The sequence below is a fragment of the Nycticebus coucang genome, chromosome 9 (genome assembly GCF_027406575.1).
Source record: "Nycticebus coucang isolate mNycCou1 chromosome 9, mNycCou1.pri, whole genome shotgun sequence".
In the NCBI taxonomy this organism is placed as follows: Eukaryota; Metazoa; Chordata; class Mammalia; order Primates; family Lorisidae; genus Nycticebus; species Nycticebus coucang.
The window spans coordinates 42,063,402-42,079,497 of record NC_069788.1 but is presented as its reverse complement, the minus strand read 5'-3'; the positions used below and the strand labels follow the sequence as shown (position 1 = coordinate 42,079,497).

The 16,096-nt window shown below is 44.5% G+C and overlaps 1 protein-coding gene across 3 annotated transcripts in view; it reads left to right on the top strand.

Annotated features, from left to right (window-relative positions):
* The window catches only part of CMTR1 (cap methyltransferase 1), a 60,554-nt gene that overhangs the window by 42,735 nt on the left and 1,723 nt on the right, over positions 1 to 16,096 (top strand). For all 3 annotated transcript variants that reach the window (XM_053600884.1, XM_053600882.1, XM_053600883.1), the window contains 10 exons: positions 6,746 to 6,802; positions 7,546 to 7,603; positions 8,269 to 8,337; positions 9,295 to 9,426; positions 10,567 to 10,689; positions 11,395 to 11,486; positions 11,914 to 11,982; positions 13,666 to 13,713; positions 14,466 to 14,578; positions 15,414 to 15,522. In XM_053600884.1, coding sequence (XP_053456859.1) covers positions 6,746 to 6,802; positions 7,546 to 7,603; positions 8,269 to 8,337; positions 9,295 to 9,426; positions 10,567 to 10,689; positions 11,395 to 11,486; positions 11,914 to 11,982; positions 13,666 to 13,713; positions 14,466 to 14,578; positions 15,414 to 15,522 — 870 coding nt within the window. The remainder of the gene's footprint in view (positions 1 to 6,745; positions 6,803 to 7,545; positions 7,604 to 8,268; positions 8,338 to 9,294; positions 9,427 to 10,566; positions 10,690 to 11,394; positions 11,487 to 11,913; positions 11,983 to 13,665; positions 13,714 to 14,465; positions 14,579 to 15,413; positions 15,523 to 16,096) is intronic.

Sequence of the window (16,096 nt, the reverse complement as noted above, 5' to 3'; positions counted from 1 at the left end):
GATTTTACTTCTTTCCAATTTATGATGATGGAATCCAATTTATCAATTTTTCTCATTCAGTTAGTGATTTTTTTTTTTTTTTTTTTTTTGTAGAGACAGAGTCTCACTTTATGGCCCTCAGTAGAGTGCCATGGCCTCACACAGCTCACAGCAACCTCCAACTCCTGGGCTTAAGCAATTCTCTTGCCTCAGCCTCCCGAGTAGCTGGGACTACAGGCGCCCGCCACAACGCCCGGCTATTTCAGTTAGTGATTTTTATTTTCTCTCCAAAAAAGTCTTTGCCTACACTAAAGTCATGAAAGTATTATCCTGTTTTTAACTAGAAGGTTTTTAATTTTAACTTTTATGTTTAGGACTGTGGTGCCTGAAACAAACTTTTGTTTATTGTCTTGACTTAGGGGTCAAGTTTCTTTTTTTCCTTACAGATATCCAGTTGTTCCAACCCCACTTGTTGAAAATACTTTTTCTTTTCCCATTTAATTTCTTTGGCGCCCAAGTTGAAAACTATTTGAACACGTGTGAGTCTAATTCAGGTCTCTCTGTTCCGTTTCATTAATCTTTTTGCCAGTATCATACTGTCTTGATGACTGTACCTTGACAAAAGAGGTTTGAAATTAGGTAGTATATGTGCCTCAGCTTTGTTCTTCTTTTTCAGAGTTATTTTAGCTAGTCTAGGTTTCACATTTCCATATGCAAAATTCCCAATTTTAGAATCAGTTTGTCAATTTCAACAAAAAATTTGCTAGCATTTTGATAATGATTACGTTGAATTTACTATGTCATTAAATATGATATGTCCAATTTCTTTTTGTGTGTGTGTGTGTGTGTGGTTTTTGGCCGGGGCTAGGTTTGAACCTGCCACCTCCGGCATATGGGACCGGCGCCCTACTCCTTGAGCCACAGGCGCCGCCCGATATGTCCAATTTCAAATCAAAAGTTTAGTGATTATCTCAAACAAGAAGCAGTATGAGTAATAAAAGTATGTACCTAAACTATCAAAACAGTTTTGCCATTTTAAATGATGGCTTGTGTATGCCAGCAACAAAGAAACCCTATGAAGAGAGAGTGGTGTTTTCCACAGCTTGTTGATAATTGGATATTTTTCCTCACAAGAAGTGGTCCAAAGACTGGAAGAAGTGGTAGTCAGTTGGTAGAAAGTCCGGTGAATATAATGGATGACAAATTTTCCAAGACCAGCTTCTGTAGTTTGAGCAGTTGTTTGTGTGACAACGTTGTCTTGCAAGAGGATTGGTCTGTCTTGATTGACCAGTCTCAGCTACGTAACCACAAACATCCTCATCATATTGTCCATTTGGTTGCTGTAGAAATCCACTATAATTGACCAGGTTTCATGAAGCTGTAGTGGATGATACCAGCACTGGACCACCAAACACACACCATTAGCTTTTTTTGATGAATAGTCAGTTTTGGCCCTTCATCTTTGTCCAACCATTGTGCCAAAACACTTGTGATAATCAAAAAGAATCCATTTTTCATCATATGTAACAATACGATATAGAAACAGTTCACCTTTATATCATGACAGCAAAGAAAGACAAGCTTCAAGAAGGTTACTCTTCTGACTCTCATTTTCATGTAGAACCTATCTATCCAGCTTCTTTATCATGACAATTTATTTCAGATGGACCTAGTTGGAATGGTAGTGTTAAACCTTGCTGCTAATTCACGTGTAGGTTGAGATGGGTTTGCTTCCACGAAAGCTTGGTCTCAGGTTGCCCATGTGGCTCATTTCCAAGCTTAAAATCACCAGAATAGAACTTCTCAAATCATTGATGTACTGTGCATTTGTTAGCCACATCTTTCCCATATACCTTGTTTATATTTCAAGCTGTCTGTCCTGCATTGGATCCACAATGGAACTCATACTCAAAAATACCATGAATTGGGGTGGTACCCGTAGCTCAGTGGGTAGGGCGCCAGCCACATACACCATGGCTGCTGGGTTCAAACCCAGCTGGGGCCAGCTAAAACGACAATAACAACTGCAACAACAATGACAAAAAAATAGCTGGGCATTGTGGCAGGCGCCTGTAGTCCCAGCTACTTGGGAGGCTAAGGTAAGAGAATCGCTTAAGCCTAAGAGCTTGAGGTTGCTGTGAGCTGTGATGCTATGGCACTCTACCTAGGGCAACAGCTTGAGACTCTGTCTCAAAAAAAAAAAAAAAAACTGCTCTAAAACAAATAATTTGAAAATAATCACAAGCCATAATGTACATTTGAAAAAAATGGAGATGAACCTTCACAATTAAAAACACAGAAAAAAAAAGTGTCAAAATGAAATGTCAGAGATAGCAATTATCAAAGTTAGTATTAAAGGAAATCAGATATTTCTTAATAATCTAATATTATGTGAATTTGGGGAGAATAGACATCTTAACAATGTTGAATCTTTTACCATATCTCGAACAAGAAGTATCTATTCATTTATTTAGATTGTCTTTACAGTCTCTCAACAATGTTTTCTATATAGAGGTCTTACATGTTTTTTGTTAAATTTATCCCTAAGACTTTTATGGGTTTGCATGCTATTGTAAATGGTATTTCTTAAAATTTCATTTTCTAATTGCTGACTGCTGGTGTATGGAAATACAATTGATTTTTCTATATAGACTGTATCCTATGAAAATGCTTAATTTACTTAGTGTTAGTAGATTTTGGTAGGTTCCTTAAGATTTTTTTACATACAAAATCGTGTCTTTTGCAGATAATGACAGGTTTACTCTTTTCTTTCCAACTGGTATGCCTTTTATTTCTTTTTCTTATTGCATGGGCTAGTTTCTTTAGTATGGTGTTGAATTAAAGTGAAGAGAACAGACACCCTTACCTTGTTCCTCATTTTAAGTATAAAATGTTTAATCCTTACGTATGATAGCTGTATGTCTTTTTTGGCTGGGTGCAATGGGTCACACCTCTAATCCCCACACTTTGGGAGGCTGAAACAGGAGTGTCCCTTGAGGACAGAGTTTGAGACCAGCTTGAGCAACACAGCAAGATGCTTGTCTCTACAAAAAATAGAAAATATAGCTGGTTGTGGTGGGGTACACCTGTAGTTCCAGCTACTCAAGAGGTTAAGGCAGGAGGATTGCTTGAGTTCAGGAGTTCAAGGCTGCAGTAAGCTATGATCATCCTCTGCACTCCAGTCTGAGCAACAGACTGAGACCCTATCTCAATTTAAAAAAAAAGTATGGGCTTGGCAGCTCAGTGAGTAGGGTGCCAGCCACATGCACTGAGGCTGGCAGGTTCCTTGGCCCGGGCCTGTTGGACAACAATGACAACTACAACCAAAAAATAGCCAGGCGTTGTGGCGGGTGCCTGTAGTCCCAGCTACTTGGGAGACTGAGGCAAGAGAATCACTCAAGCCCAAGAGTTTGAGGTTGCTGTGAACTATGACGCAACGATGCCCTATGGAGGCGTTTTTTTCCTAAAAAAAAAAAAAGGTATGATGTTAGCTGTATGTTTTTGGTAGATGTCCTTTGTCAGTCTGACAGTTTTTTTCTATTCCTAGTTTGCTGAGAGTTTTTGATCATGAATGTTTAATTTTGTCAAATACTTTTTCTTATCATTATAATGATTTTTCTTCTTTATTCCAGTAATACATACAATGAATTATATTGAATGATTTTCCAATAGTAAACATATCTTGCATTTTGGGGATAAACTCCAGTTGGTCATGATATATTATGATCATTCCATGATGTCATAGCTCACAGCAACCTCAGACTCTTAGGCTCAAGTGATTTTCTTACTTCAGCCTCCCGATTAGCTGGGACTACAGGCATCTGCCACAACACGCGGCTATTTTTAGAGATGGGGTCTCACTCTTGCTCAGGCTAGTCTGGAGATCCTGAGCTTGAGCGATCCACCTGTCTCAGCCTCTCAGAGTGTTAGGATTACAGGCATGTGCCACTACGCCCGGCCCTACTTTGTTTAATTTTAATATAGCCACATCAGTTTTCTTTAGCTTAGTGTTTACATGATCTCTTTTTCTTTCTTTCTGTTTTTGTCTTTTTGATTAAATGTTTTTTCTTGTAGACACATGAGGTTAAATCTTACCTTTTTGTGTCCAGTCTGGATAAAAATAGCCTTTTAATGGGAGTTGTTCCTACATTTACATTGAATGTAATTATTTATTTATTTTGAGACAGATTCTCACTCTGACACCAGGGATAGAGTACTGTAGCATCATAGCTCACAGCAACCTCAAACTCTTGGGCTTGAGTGATCTTCTTGCCTCAGCCTCCCAAATAGCTGAGACTACAGGCATATGCCACCATGCTTGGCTAATTTTTTCTATTTTCAGTAGAGATGGGGTTCTCGCTCTTCCTCAGGCTGGTTTTGAACTCCTGAACTCAAGCCATCCACCTTCCTGGGCCTCCCAGAATGCTAGGATTACAGATATGAGCCACTACACTCGGCAGATTAAGTGTAATTATTAATGTTTAGGGTTAAATTTTTTTTTTTGACTGTGGCCGGGTTTGAACCTGCCACCTCTGGTATATGGGGCCAGCACCCTACTCCTTTGAGCCACAGGCGCCACCCATAGGGTTAAATCTTCTTTCTTGGCCATTTGATTTCCCTTTATTCTGTTTGCTGTTTGTTCCTCCATTCCTTTCTTCCCTCCTTTTTTTTTGGATGGGGGCTAATTCAGTATTTTTCAGTATTTTATCTCCTTGGTTTTTGTTTTGTTTTGTTTTTTTTGTAGAGACAGAGTCTCACTTTTTGGCCCTCGGTAGAGTGCCGTGGCCTCACAGAGCTCACAGCAACCTCCAACTCCTGGGCTTAAGCGATTCTCTTGCCTCAGCCTCCCAAGTAGCTGGGAATACAGGCACCTACCACAACGCCTGGCTATTTTTTGGTTGCATTTTGGCCGGGGCCGGGTTTGAACCCACCACCCTCGGTATACCGGGCCGGTGCCTTACCGACTGAGCCACAGGCGCCGCCTCATCTCCTTGTTTTTTTAAAAATGCCTTTTGTGTTATGTTTTAGTTTTTGGCTCTAAAGATTACAGTAAGCATCTTTAATTTATCATAGTCTATATGTTGCTATGTCATGAACAAGAACCTTACAGCAATATATATGAAGTTACTGTCCTTTTGCCTTTGTGATTTTGTTGTTATATTAACCCTCCTTTATATTGTCATTTTTTTTCTTTAAGCAGTTTAGTCTTTTAAGGAGATTTAAAGATACACACAAATACAATTTTTTTTTTTAAAGGCCCTTATTATTTACTGACATATTTACCCTTTCTGGGTTCATTCCTTCCTTTAGAACCAGATTTCTATTTGGAATCATTTCCCTTCAGACTAAAGAATTTCTCTCAGCCAATTTGTATAGTGCAGGTCTTCTGGAGATTGATTTCTTTAGGATTTGTCTATTTAAAAGTGTATTTTTCCTTTGAAAAAGGAAAATTTTAAAGCATAGTTTCACTGGATATGGAAATTGAGATTGACTTTTTTTTTATGGCACTTCAAAAATATTATTCCATAGTTCTCTGCCTTTATTGTTTCTGATGAGAAATCAGCCATTATTCTTATTGTTTTCTTGTGTGTCCTATGTCTTTTCTGGCTGCTTTTAAGATTTTCTCTTTATCTTTTATTTTTAGCAGCTTGACCTTGATATCTTTATATGCGGTTTTCTTTGTATTTATTCTGCTTGAGGTTCACTGACCTTGGACCTGTGCATTGATTGCTTTCATCAATTTGGGAGATTTCTTGTCCATTATCTTGTCAGTATTTTGTGTTTTATTCTTTCATCTGCTTCTGGGACTCCATTTATATTTATATTTAGCAGTTTTTATTGTTCTAAAGACCTCAGAAGATATGTTATTTTTTTTCACTTTTTTGCTTTCTGTTTTCTTTTTTCTTTTTTTTGACTGGGGCTGGGTTTGAACCTGCCACCTCCGGCATATGGGGCCGGCGCCCTCCTCGTTTGAGCCACAGGCACCTCCTTCTCTTTCTGTTTTAATTTGGGTTTTGTTGACCCGTTTTCAAGTTCACTGATTTTTTTCCTCTACCATGTTCAGTAGCTTAAGCCCATCAAAATAATTATTCATCTCTAATATATTTTTCATTTCTAAGATTTTTATTTGCCTTTTAAAAATATAGTTTCTATATCTTTGCTGAAATTCTCCATCATTTTATGAATGTCATGCACCTTTTCCATTAGATCTTTTAACATGTTTATCACAGTTATGTTAATGGCCCTATCTGAGGATTCCAAGATGTGGGTCCTCTCTGGGTCTGTTTCTGTTGGACTGTGTTCCCTTAGTGGACCACATTATCTTGTTTCATCACATGTCTCATAACTTTTTATTAAGTGCCAACCAGGCATTGTGTGCAAAAGAATAATGGAGACTAAAGTAGAAAGAGTAGCTGTTAATGTAGATGAGTTGAGTCAGTGTAGTCAATGGTTGAACTGGGTCTGGGCTTTGTTATTGCTTTATTTAGAATCAGTTCATCACTTTCAAGTTATTTAAGGGTAGGATCAAACTTTCCTCTAGTGGACTTGGGCCTGGCGATTTGACTCCTGCTCTACCCTCTCTCCTTCAGTAAGCCCCACATAATTACACCTTGGGAGCGGGAGATGGTGAGGTAGTTCTCTCTCAACTTTTCAACCCCTTCCCCAAATGTAGATGATGCTGCTCTGGTTAAACTTCTCTGACTTGATGTCCTGTGGCTATCTTTATTGGTAATCCTAAGATCAAGTAATATTTTTTTTCCTCTAGCCACTGTAGTCTGCAGATCAAAGCTCTGGCCAAAATCCATGCCTTTGTTCAAGACACGTGAGTATTGCCCATTTTTCGGAATTCACCTATTTCAAGGGAAGATCTTGCTTTGCCCCCCACCACAAGTCTTTGGTTTTGTTTTTTTTTCTTTTCATTTTAATAGTTAAAAACATCTACTCTTTTATCTTGCACTCTGCTGTGATCACTGAAGGACACCAGAGAAGTATGTGGCATGAAATTTGTCCGTGAACACTTAGCATAATCTTTGGGTATATAAAGAATAACCCAGGAAAAGAATACAGGAAAAATTATGAACATCAAAGGGTATAGAGTAGGATAACACAAGTAGAATACGTGATGTCCAGGGTACCCAGCGTGATCAAGAGGGGAGAGGTCATACTGGTTGGGGAAAACATTTAGTAGGTTAAAACTAAGCTAATTCAGTTTTGTGGGGCATAGTGACATCTGTCAGGATGGGCTTAATACATACGGCCTTTGTCAGCCAGAACATGCTGATGAGTAATTGGAAGAGGAGCATGTGTGGGTACCCTGGCCTCCGGGTGGTCAGGAGGGCAGTCTCTTCCTTTTCCTGTTGCTGTGGGAAGGGGAGGTAATCTCAGTTTATGTACATCTGAGCTCCTGTCTTAGCTATGAGAGTGTCATAAACACTTTGGGCCTCTTGTGTGTGAGCTTACATGTTCATAGGTTAAGCCTTCTCTCTATGTGGTTCTGAGGGGTGCACAGGGGAACACTCCTGTGCCTTTTGGGATTTTAATCACTTACTGGCTTCATTTTCCCAGGACCCTGAGTGAGCCTCGGCAGGCAGAAATCCGGAAAGAGTGCCTCCGACTCTGGGGGGTGAGCATTTCTTTCAGCTTATTTTTGCTCTAGTGCAGGGAAGCTGTAGAAAAGAAAGAGATTGACTCTCAACCTTGTCACTTTAGGTCTCCCCCCACCTGAAAATGTCTCCTACCATCACAGTATCCCAGAGGGAGATTTCTTGGCATTGCTCCTGGTTTGGCCCTACAGCAGGGTCAGAAAGGACAGAGGTGGTGGGTGGACAGGCTTCATTTTGGCTACTTCCCTTTCTGTGTGGTCTTTAGGGTGTGCTACCACAGGGCCTAAAAGGGAAGAGTGACTAAATTATTCACCTCTTTCCCTCATTCCAGCCTCCTTTGTTATGAACCATTGCCTCTTTCCCAGTCTGAACCTATCCCCTCACCTGCCTACCCTCACTCCTAGCCATGGTCAAAAGCGCATTTGAAAATTAAAACTTAGGCTGAGGTGGGTGGATCGCCGTGCTCAGGAGTTTGAGACCAGCCTGAGTAAAAGTGAGACCCCGTCTCTACTAAAAATATAAAAACTACTTAGGCATTGTGGCAGGTGCCTATAGTCCCAGCTACTAGGGAGGCTGAGGCAAAAGGATCATGTGAGCTCTGATGGCTATGGCTCTACCCAGGGTTATAGAGTGGGACTGTCTCACAAGAAAAAAGAAAATTAAAACTTGTTCTGTCTCATTTTAGATCCCAGACCAGGCTCGAGTTGCTCCTTCTTCCTCAGACCCCAAATCTAAGTTCTTTGAGCTAATCCAGGTAAGTTTGGTATTTTTGGTGAAAAAAAGTTGGAGGCCTATCTCTAGACGCAGATGGTAACACTGAGGTTTCCAGATGGCTATCCTCCATAGGGCTTGTGCAGGTGCCCCTCCTGGGCTCTGAGGGCCTGTGCTCAGGCTGCTGCAGTTGGGGAACCTGTGGTATGGGGTGTGGAATTCTCCAAGGGCACATCAGGCCAGCTGAAAATTCTTGCCCTGAGATGTGCTTATGCTCAGGATTCACTCCACCCTGGTGCTGGCTGTCATTCCCTGGCAAGGTCAGGGTCCTGTGAAATTTGCCTGCAGAGGAGACATGGGATGTGGGATGATCATAGACAGGGGAGCTGGGAAGGGGGCCCAGGGATCTGTCAGGGTAACCCACAGCAAGGCTAGCCTAGTCCCTGGTTCCTTGTCCTATTTCTGGTCTTCAGAGTTCTTCTGTTGTGTTTTCTACCACCCAACCTCCAACTCTTCCCTGGGCCTTATTTAAATCTGGCCTAGATCATGGGCCATTATGCTGGTTTTATGGGAGTCAGAGACTGGAGACTGAGGTTTGAGATGGTTCCAAAAGGATAGCATGTGTACATTTTTCTGAATGGGATAGGGAGATCACTTAACTCCTCTCAGACCAACTCGTAGAGAATCCTTGCCTTCAATTTTATTGAGGAGTGGCTTTTACATTCTTGTGACATTTTCTTATAGCTCTGATAAACTGATTTATATGTGGGGACTCAGTGTTCTTTCCTTTCCCATCCTTTCCTAATAGGTCCTAAAGAAACACTCCAAGCAGAGGGAAATAAATCTCATTTAGTGCATGGTTAGGTGGAGAAGGGAGTACAGGGGACCATGTTTCGGAGAGCAAGTGCTTCCTGGCCTGCCTCCAGCTCCATAGGCACCCACACTACATGTCTGTCTCTTGCCTCGACTCAGCAGTGTTTTCTCTGACCCACGGCTACAGGGTACCGAGATCGACATCTTTAGCTACAAGCCTACCCTACTCACCTCTAAAACCCTGGAGAAGATCCGTCCTGTGCTTGACTACCGCTGTATGGTGTCTGGCAGTGAGCAGAAGTTCCTCATCGGCCTGGGGGTGAGTTTGCTGCTGGCTTCACGGCCAGCTTGGGTAGGCAGAATTGCCCTCTGTTTGTGAGAATCTGGACAGCTGCCTGCCACACTTAGTGCGTGTTCTCTTGGTACCAGGGACCTGGGGCTTTGATCCTGTAACTCGTATAACTTCATTTCTTTTCTTCCTCTGAGTTTGCCAAATGTCATTCATTCATTTCATTTATTCATGGTATTTCTTCTTGAACTCTATGCATTGGTAACGGTGCTGGTGCTTTTCTTATGATACAGAGCTTTCCAGCTAGCAGGCTAATCTGGCTTGAGTCCATGCTGCCATGTCTTTGTAACACTATCACCATCCTGTGCACAGACACCCTCTGTCCTTACTCTGGGCCCCTTGGAGTCTAAATTGAGGGCAACACCTGGAAAGTTCTGAGTCTTTATCAAGTGAAGCCCTTGCTTTTTTTCCAACTCAGACTTGTTTTTTATGTACTTTGGTCTCTTATTCTGTAATTACTTCTTTTGCGTCTCTCACACCTTGTCTTTTTCTCCTTTTACTTCCTCTCTCTCCTCTCTGGACCCTTACCAGACCCACCCCAGACACACACAAAGCTGGATCTTTGCTGAGGGCCACTAATCAGGAACTTGGGTTTTTTTTTTTTGTAGAGACAGAGTCTCACTTTATGGCCCTCGGTAGAGTGCCGTGGCCTTACCCAGCTCACAGCAACCTCCAGCTCCTGGGCCCAAGCGATTCTCTTGCCTCAGCCTCCCAAGTAGCTGGGACTACAGGCGCCCGCCACAACGTCCGGCTATTTTTTGGTTGCAGTTTTGGCCGGGGCCGGGTTTGAACCTGCCACCCTCGGTATATGGGGCCGGCGCCCTACTGACTGAGCCACAGGCGCCGCCCGGAACTTGGGTTTTTTGAATGGTGCCGTGGGCTTGTGCCCTACCTGTTACAGGACTGAGCCAGATCTCTACTTCTTTCCTGCTGAGGCAGCAGAGAACACTACTGTCATGATCACTGAAGTATACTAAACTCAATCTCTTCTAGACATTTGCTTTGGACATTTCCCAACTCCATCAGCTTGTAGCTGCCAACTGAAAGTCGTTTTGGGAACTGGGCCTCTTACCCCTCAGTCTCCTGATCCAGCCCTTTCTCTGCCTACAGAAGTCTCAGATCTATACTTGGGATGGCCGCCAGTCAGACCGCTGGATCAAGCTGGACCTGAAGACAGAGCTGCCCCGCGACACTCTGCTCTCTGTGGAAATTGTGCATGAGCTGAAAGGGGAGGTCAGTGGTGGTTCTGTTTAGGCCTTGGCCCTGTGACAAGGGGAATGGACTACCATTGAGCCTGGCCCTTTGCCCTGAGTTAACTTGGTTACATCGTAGGGGTGTTGACAGGGTTCAGGGCTGAGGAAGGGTTTTGTAATTATTCCTTCTCCTTGAGCTGTTGCTGTGAGCAACAGTAGATTCAAGTTGGAATAAGCACAATCTGTGTGTTGGAGGAGACCTCAGTCATCTCTGTGTATTGAGGGCTATGGTGGGTCTGATTGGTATTTTTTAGCAGCTGATTAAGTTTTTGACCAGGTATCCCTTGGGAAGGAAGAAACTTATAATACTCAAAGCTCCTGGGAAATAATAGCTAAACAGGTAACACTCAGAACATTGGGAACAGTTGGCAAAGGGCCCTGCTTGGAGCACCATGACAGCAGCCTTAAGGATTAGAGGTTAAGAAACATATCACCCCACAGCTATGATTTAAAATTAATTAAAAAAAAAGAAACTTATCACCCAAAGCCTCAGATCTTCCTCTTCTTATAAGCTCAGGTCAATCTGATATTGAGGATCAGCTGGGAGGGAGGCAAGAGAAATAGCATGTGTTTAGAGCTATAGCCTTCCCCTAGCTGTAAGGGGAATGGAGGCCAGCATGCCATGGTAGGCAGTGTGGGCCACAGGTTGACGCCTACCAAAGTGGCAGTGTACTTGTCCTTCCAGGGGAAGGCCCAGCGGAAGATTAGTGCCATCCACATCCTTGATGTCCTCGTGCTCAATGGCAGTGATGTTCGGGAGCAGCACTTTAACCAGCGGTCTGACCCTGGGCCCCAGGGGTGGGAGGGTGGGGTAGGCCAAGGCAGCTCTGTGGGCAGCAGCCTCCCAGGCTTGGTCCCTCACCCAGGCATTCTCTGCTTGCGGCCATCTGACAGTTTACCTCTCCCACCCACTGGCTGGTACTAAGGGCCGGGGTGGGGGTGGGGGGGAATTCGTGTTGGCACTTCAAAATTTACTAGGGCTTGAGTCTTGAGCACACTCCATTTTACCACAGCTGCTCAGATTGAGGTGACATTTGTGTTAAGATTGAGTAAAGGTGACCTTGTGGGAAAAAGGAGAACTCCTCTAAAGAAATGTCTTGTGTTTGAGTGGTCCCATTTAAGTTGTTTATCTGTGAAATGCCCTGAGTTCAGGGCTGCTGATGGCACCATCTTGCTTGCCTCTGAGAGACTGTTTGGATTGTAGAATTCAGCTTGCTGAGAAATTTGTGAAAGCTGTTTCCAAGCCTAGTCGGCCTGACATGAATCCCATCAGGTGAGCATATGGTCGTTCCCCCTCTCAGATCCCCCTTCCCTGTTGCTTTTTTTTGGCTGATGCCTGTACTACTTCTGTCCAGTGAGGGTGGGAGTGCTGAGTGGAGATAACCAGGCAAAGTTGGTGTTAAAGGTGAGACTGCCTTGACAAGCAATTTGCTTGGGGGTGCTAGGAGGTAACTACTCCCCAGAGTTTGTCCTCATCTTGCCTGGCATGTGGGTAAACCTCCACAGGTAGAGATTCATTCCTAGGAGGTAAGGTGTCCTCAGTTATGTCCCCTCAAGATGCACATGCTTTTTAGAGTGTGGACACGCCTCGGGAATGACTATTCACACTTGAGTGTCATTAGCATATCACCTGGCCTTTTCATTTTTTTCATGTATGAAAAAGGTGCTGAGAGAATGGGAGTTTTATTTATTTATTTTTTTTGTAGAGACAGAGTCTCACTTTATGGCCCTTGGGTAGAGTGCGGTGGCATCACACAGCTCACAGCAACCTCCAACTCCTGGGCTTAAGCGATTCTCTTGCCTCAGCCTCCCGAGCAGCTGGGACTACAGGCGCCCGCCACAACGCCCGGCTATTTTTTGGTTGCAGTTTGGCCAGGGCCGGGTTTGAACCCACCACCCTCGGTATATGGGGCCGGCGCCTTACTGACTGAGCCACAGGCGCCACCCTGAGAGAATGGGAGTTTTAAATATGAAAAAAGAAGGATGGTTTGAGGGAGCAGGACACTCCGTGCTTGGGGCAAAAGCCAGGGTTTGTTGTCATGTTAGGTAGTGTGAAAGCTCCAGGTCCCTGAAAGGGAGAGGAAGAAGAGAACAGAGTCAATGGACTTTTCCAGGGTGGGCTGAGGTCTTATGTTATTGCCAAAAGGGCACTGCTGCCCTGCTCCTTGTGGCTTCATATGGCCTAAGTGCCTATTTACACTTTATCAAAATCCTTTTTATTATTTTCTTTAATGTAAATTTGCTTAGTTAAAATTAAATCCAGTATTGAGAATATACTTTATAGAAGTCATGTGAAAGTCTAAAAGGAATTTCTGTGTGTACTTTAAAATGTCCTGGCTGCAAGGTCCTGAAAGGCAACTCCCAGGGACCTGGTATCCATTGTTTGTGGTTTGGCTCTCTGGGGACCTTCCCCAGTAGCAGTTACATAGGCATGTTCAGGGCCCCGTGAAGGTGTAGGCATCAAACGCGAGTCCTGTCTCCTGATTAGAGGTCCCTCACCCACTATGGGTAATAGGACTATTAAGTAGAACTATTTAAAAATAACTCTGCTATGTGAAAACCTAAAATCCACGTAGACAGAACAGGTTTGTCCTTGGTTTTCTGGCTTATGGTGATAGTGAAGATGGTGGTAGGAATGCTGACAGAGATATTTTTGTCTGCCAGGCTTTCCTTCGTCTTTCTCCCTCCTGTCTTCCAATAACCTTAGTGGCACTCCCCAGTTGCCCCAGTGCAGGCTTGAAGAACTGCTTCGCAAGTCTGAAACCTGGGGCTTGCCTGTGTAGGATAGCAGCATAAGAGGCTGGGTGTCCTGGATCTTGGTGGGCTGGACGGTTGCAGGGAGGGCCTGAAGCAGATGGCCAAGGACAGGTGTAGACCTTGCCTACCAGCTCTAGTCTAGACTAGAGCATCCCTAAGGAAGCCTTTGTCTGTCCTATCTCCGTCCCTCTACCCATAGGGTGAAGGAGGTATACAGGCTGGAAGAGATGGAGAAGATTTTTCTCAGGTGAGTGACTCAATCATTGTAGCTCAGGATTGAGGGGCAGCAGGGGTGGGAGGCATGGTCATGTCCAGGATTCATTCTCTGTGTTCCTGTAGAGGTGGGGTAGTGAGTTGGCCCTGGTGGCTGCCTCTCTCCGCCTACCCCACTTGCTTTGGTGTGCCTCTGCTGCAGCCAAGATCCCGCTGGCTGAGAGCTGATTCAGCACCCTGTCAGGAGGGGAGTAAGGCGGGTGTGTGTCAGGCAGAAATACAGGCTCACTGATGCTGTAACAGTTAACGATTGTCCCTGTGAGGGGCAAAGCAGAAAGCTGCTTGAAACACCATAAATCCCAGCTCCCAGTGCTGAGAGAGAGATTGAACCTGGACGGGTGAAGGGGGTATAAACACTCCCTCATATTCTTAGCAGTGTCCAGGGTGCTTACAGATCTGAGTCCTAGGTGTGCTTACGTGGAGCCTGTGACTGTTAACTCTTTAGAGACCAGGCATCTCTGGTTTCAGATCTCACCCTTATTATCACCTGAAACTTCCCAAACAGCAGGGACACAGCAGGGTCATCTGTTCTCTCCTGCCTCCTTGTCTTGGGAGGGAGTTTAGAACCAGCACTGCCACTAACTGACTTGTCTCTGTGTCTCATTTCTTATGTCAAACCAAGGTAAAATACTGTGGTTAGTATGATTTTGATATTAACCAAGACTAATGTTTGGGCTTTTTCCCTTTGACACACACAATGTGTGCACCCCTACTTGGAGAAATCAGGTTAGAAATGAAGGTCATCAAGGGCTCCAGTGGCACCCCGAAGCTCAGCTACACAGGGCGTGATGACAGGCACTTCGTGCCCACGGGCCTCTACATCGTCAGGACAGTGAATGGTGGGTAATGAGTGACTGCTCCCTGCCCCCTTCCTTCCCTCTCTCAGCCAGGGGGATGACCCAGACCCTGCCTGAGTCAGAGCTAAGGGCTCCCCAAAATGGCGGGCTGGTATTTCTTTCTTTCTTTTTTTTTTTTAAGAGACAGAATTTCACTTTATTGCCCTCAGTAGAGTGCTGTGGCGTCATAGCTCACAGCAACCTTCAACTCTTGGGCTTAGGCGATTCTCTTGCCTCAGCCTTCTGAGTAGCTGGGACCACAGGCACCCACCACAACGTCCAGCTATTTCTTTGTTGTTGTTGTTGTTGCAGTTTGGCTGGGGCCAGGTTTGAACCCACCACCCTCGGTATATGGGGCCGGTGCCCTACTCACTGAGCCACAGGTGCTGCCCCAGGATGGTATTTCTTAGAGGTGTGTTAGGTGCTGGGAGTTGGGCTGGGGATAGGGAGAGAGGAGCTCAGCTTGAATATACACATATAGTGCTGTCATGGCAGGCAAAGGGCCTTCTCTAATCCAGAAAGTCAGGCTGGGATCCGTCCATTTGTGTCGCATTGTCTTTAGTGCTCTCTGGCTAAAGAATCTTAGTGATGTTACCCTGATGGCAGGTTGGCAGGCCTGGGGTAGGGTCATTGAGAAGCAATTTTCTTACTCATCCTTAGAGCCCCATTGGGCTGGTGATGAAGGCTGCTTCCTTACAGACTGTTCCTGCTTACTTTTGAGGGAGGTGGGAACAGGATGAATAGTATTGGAGGAAACCCATGTCTCTATGCTGGTGGACCTATCCCTCATGGGTACTTTGTGTCCTTTCTGGATTTGTTCCCCTCTTCCTCCTGCCAGAGCCGTGGACTATGGGATTCAGCAAAAGCTTCAACAGGAAATTCTTCTACAACAAGAAAACCAAGATGTCTACTTTTGACCTCCCTGCAGACTCTATTGCCCCATTTCAGTAAGTAGCCCTCCTCGGCAGCCCCAAGGACACCAGTTAGGATGCCACCCAACCTCCTGAGGCACACCCCAGGTCCTGAGACAGATTGCTGCCCATGCAGGGGCTCCTCTGAGTCAGGTTCTGTTCCTATTAAGAACTTTCCTCCCCTCAAAGGTGGGGATGGCAGCCCCTGCAGGTGTGGCTGGGCCTGGTATTAAGCTCAGTAATAGGGCAGTTATGTTCTGACCTGCTGTGATGTTGGTGATCCTGGGTGTGAAGGGACCATGTGGGCAGCGTATCTGCCTCACAGAGCAGCCACTCTTGCATAACGTTGACACTGGCCATGTGGTGGGAACATGCTGAGGGCCCATAGTCTTCCTCTTGGAACTCAAGGCCCCAGCTGTCCCTCATCAGAGCCTAGCATCCATTTACCAGTTTCTTGGCCATAGGTTTCAAAAGCAGCCCTAATGTGCCTATAATTAGTCACAGACACTTGTTTCTGTCACCCCACTTCTCTATTAGAGAAGCACAGACAGATAAACCAGGAATATCAGTAATTGTAGGAATGCAGTTGGATACAATTAGCAGCAGCAGC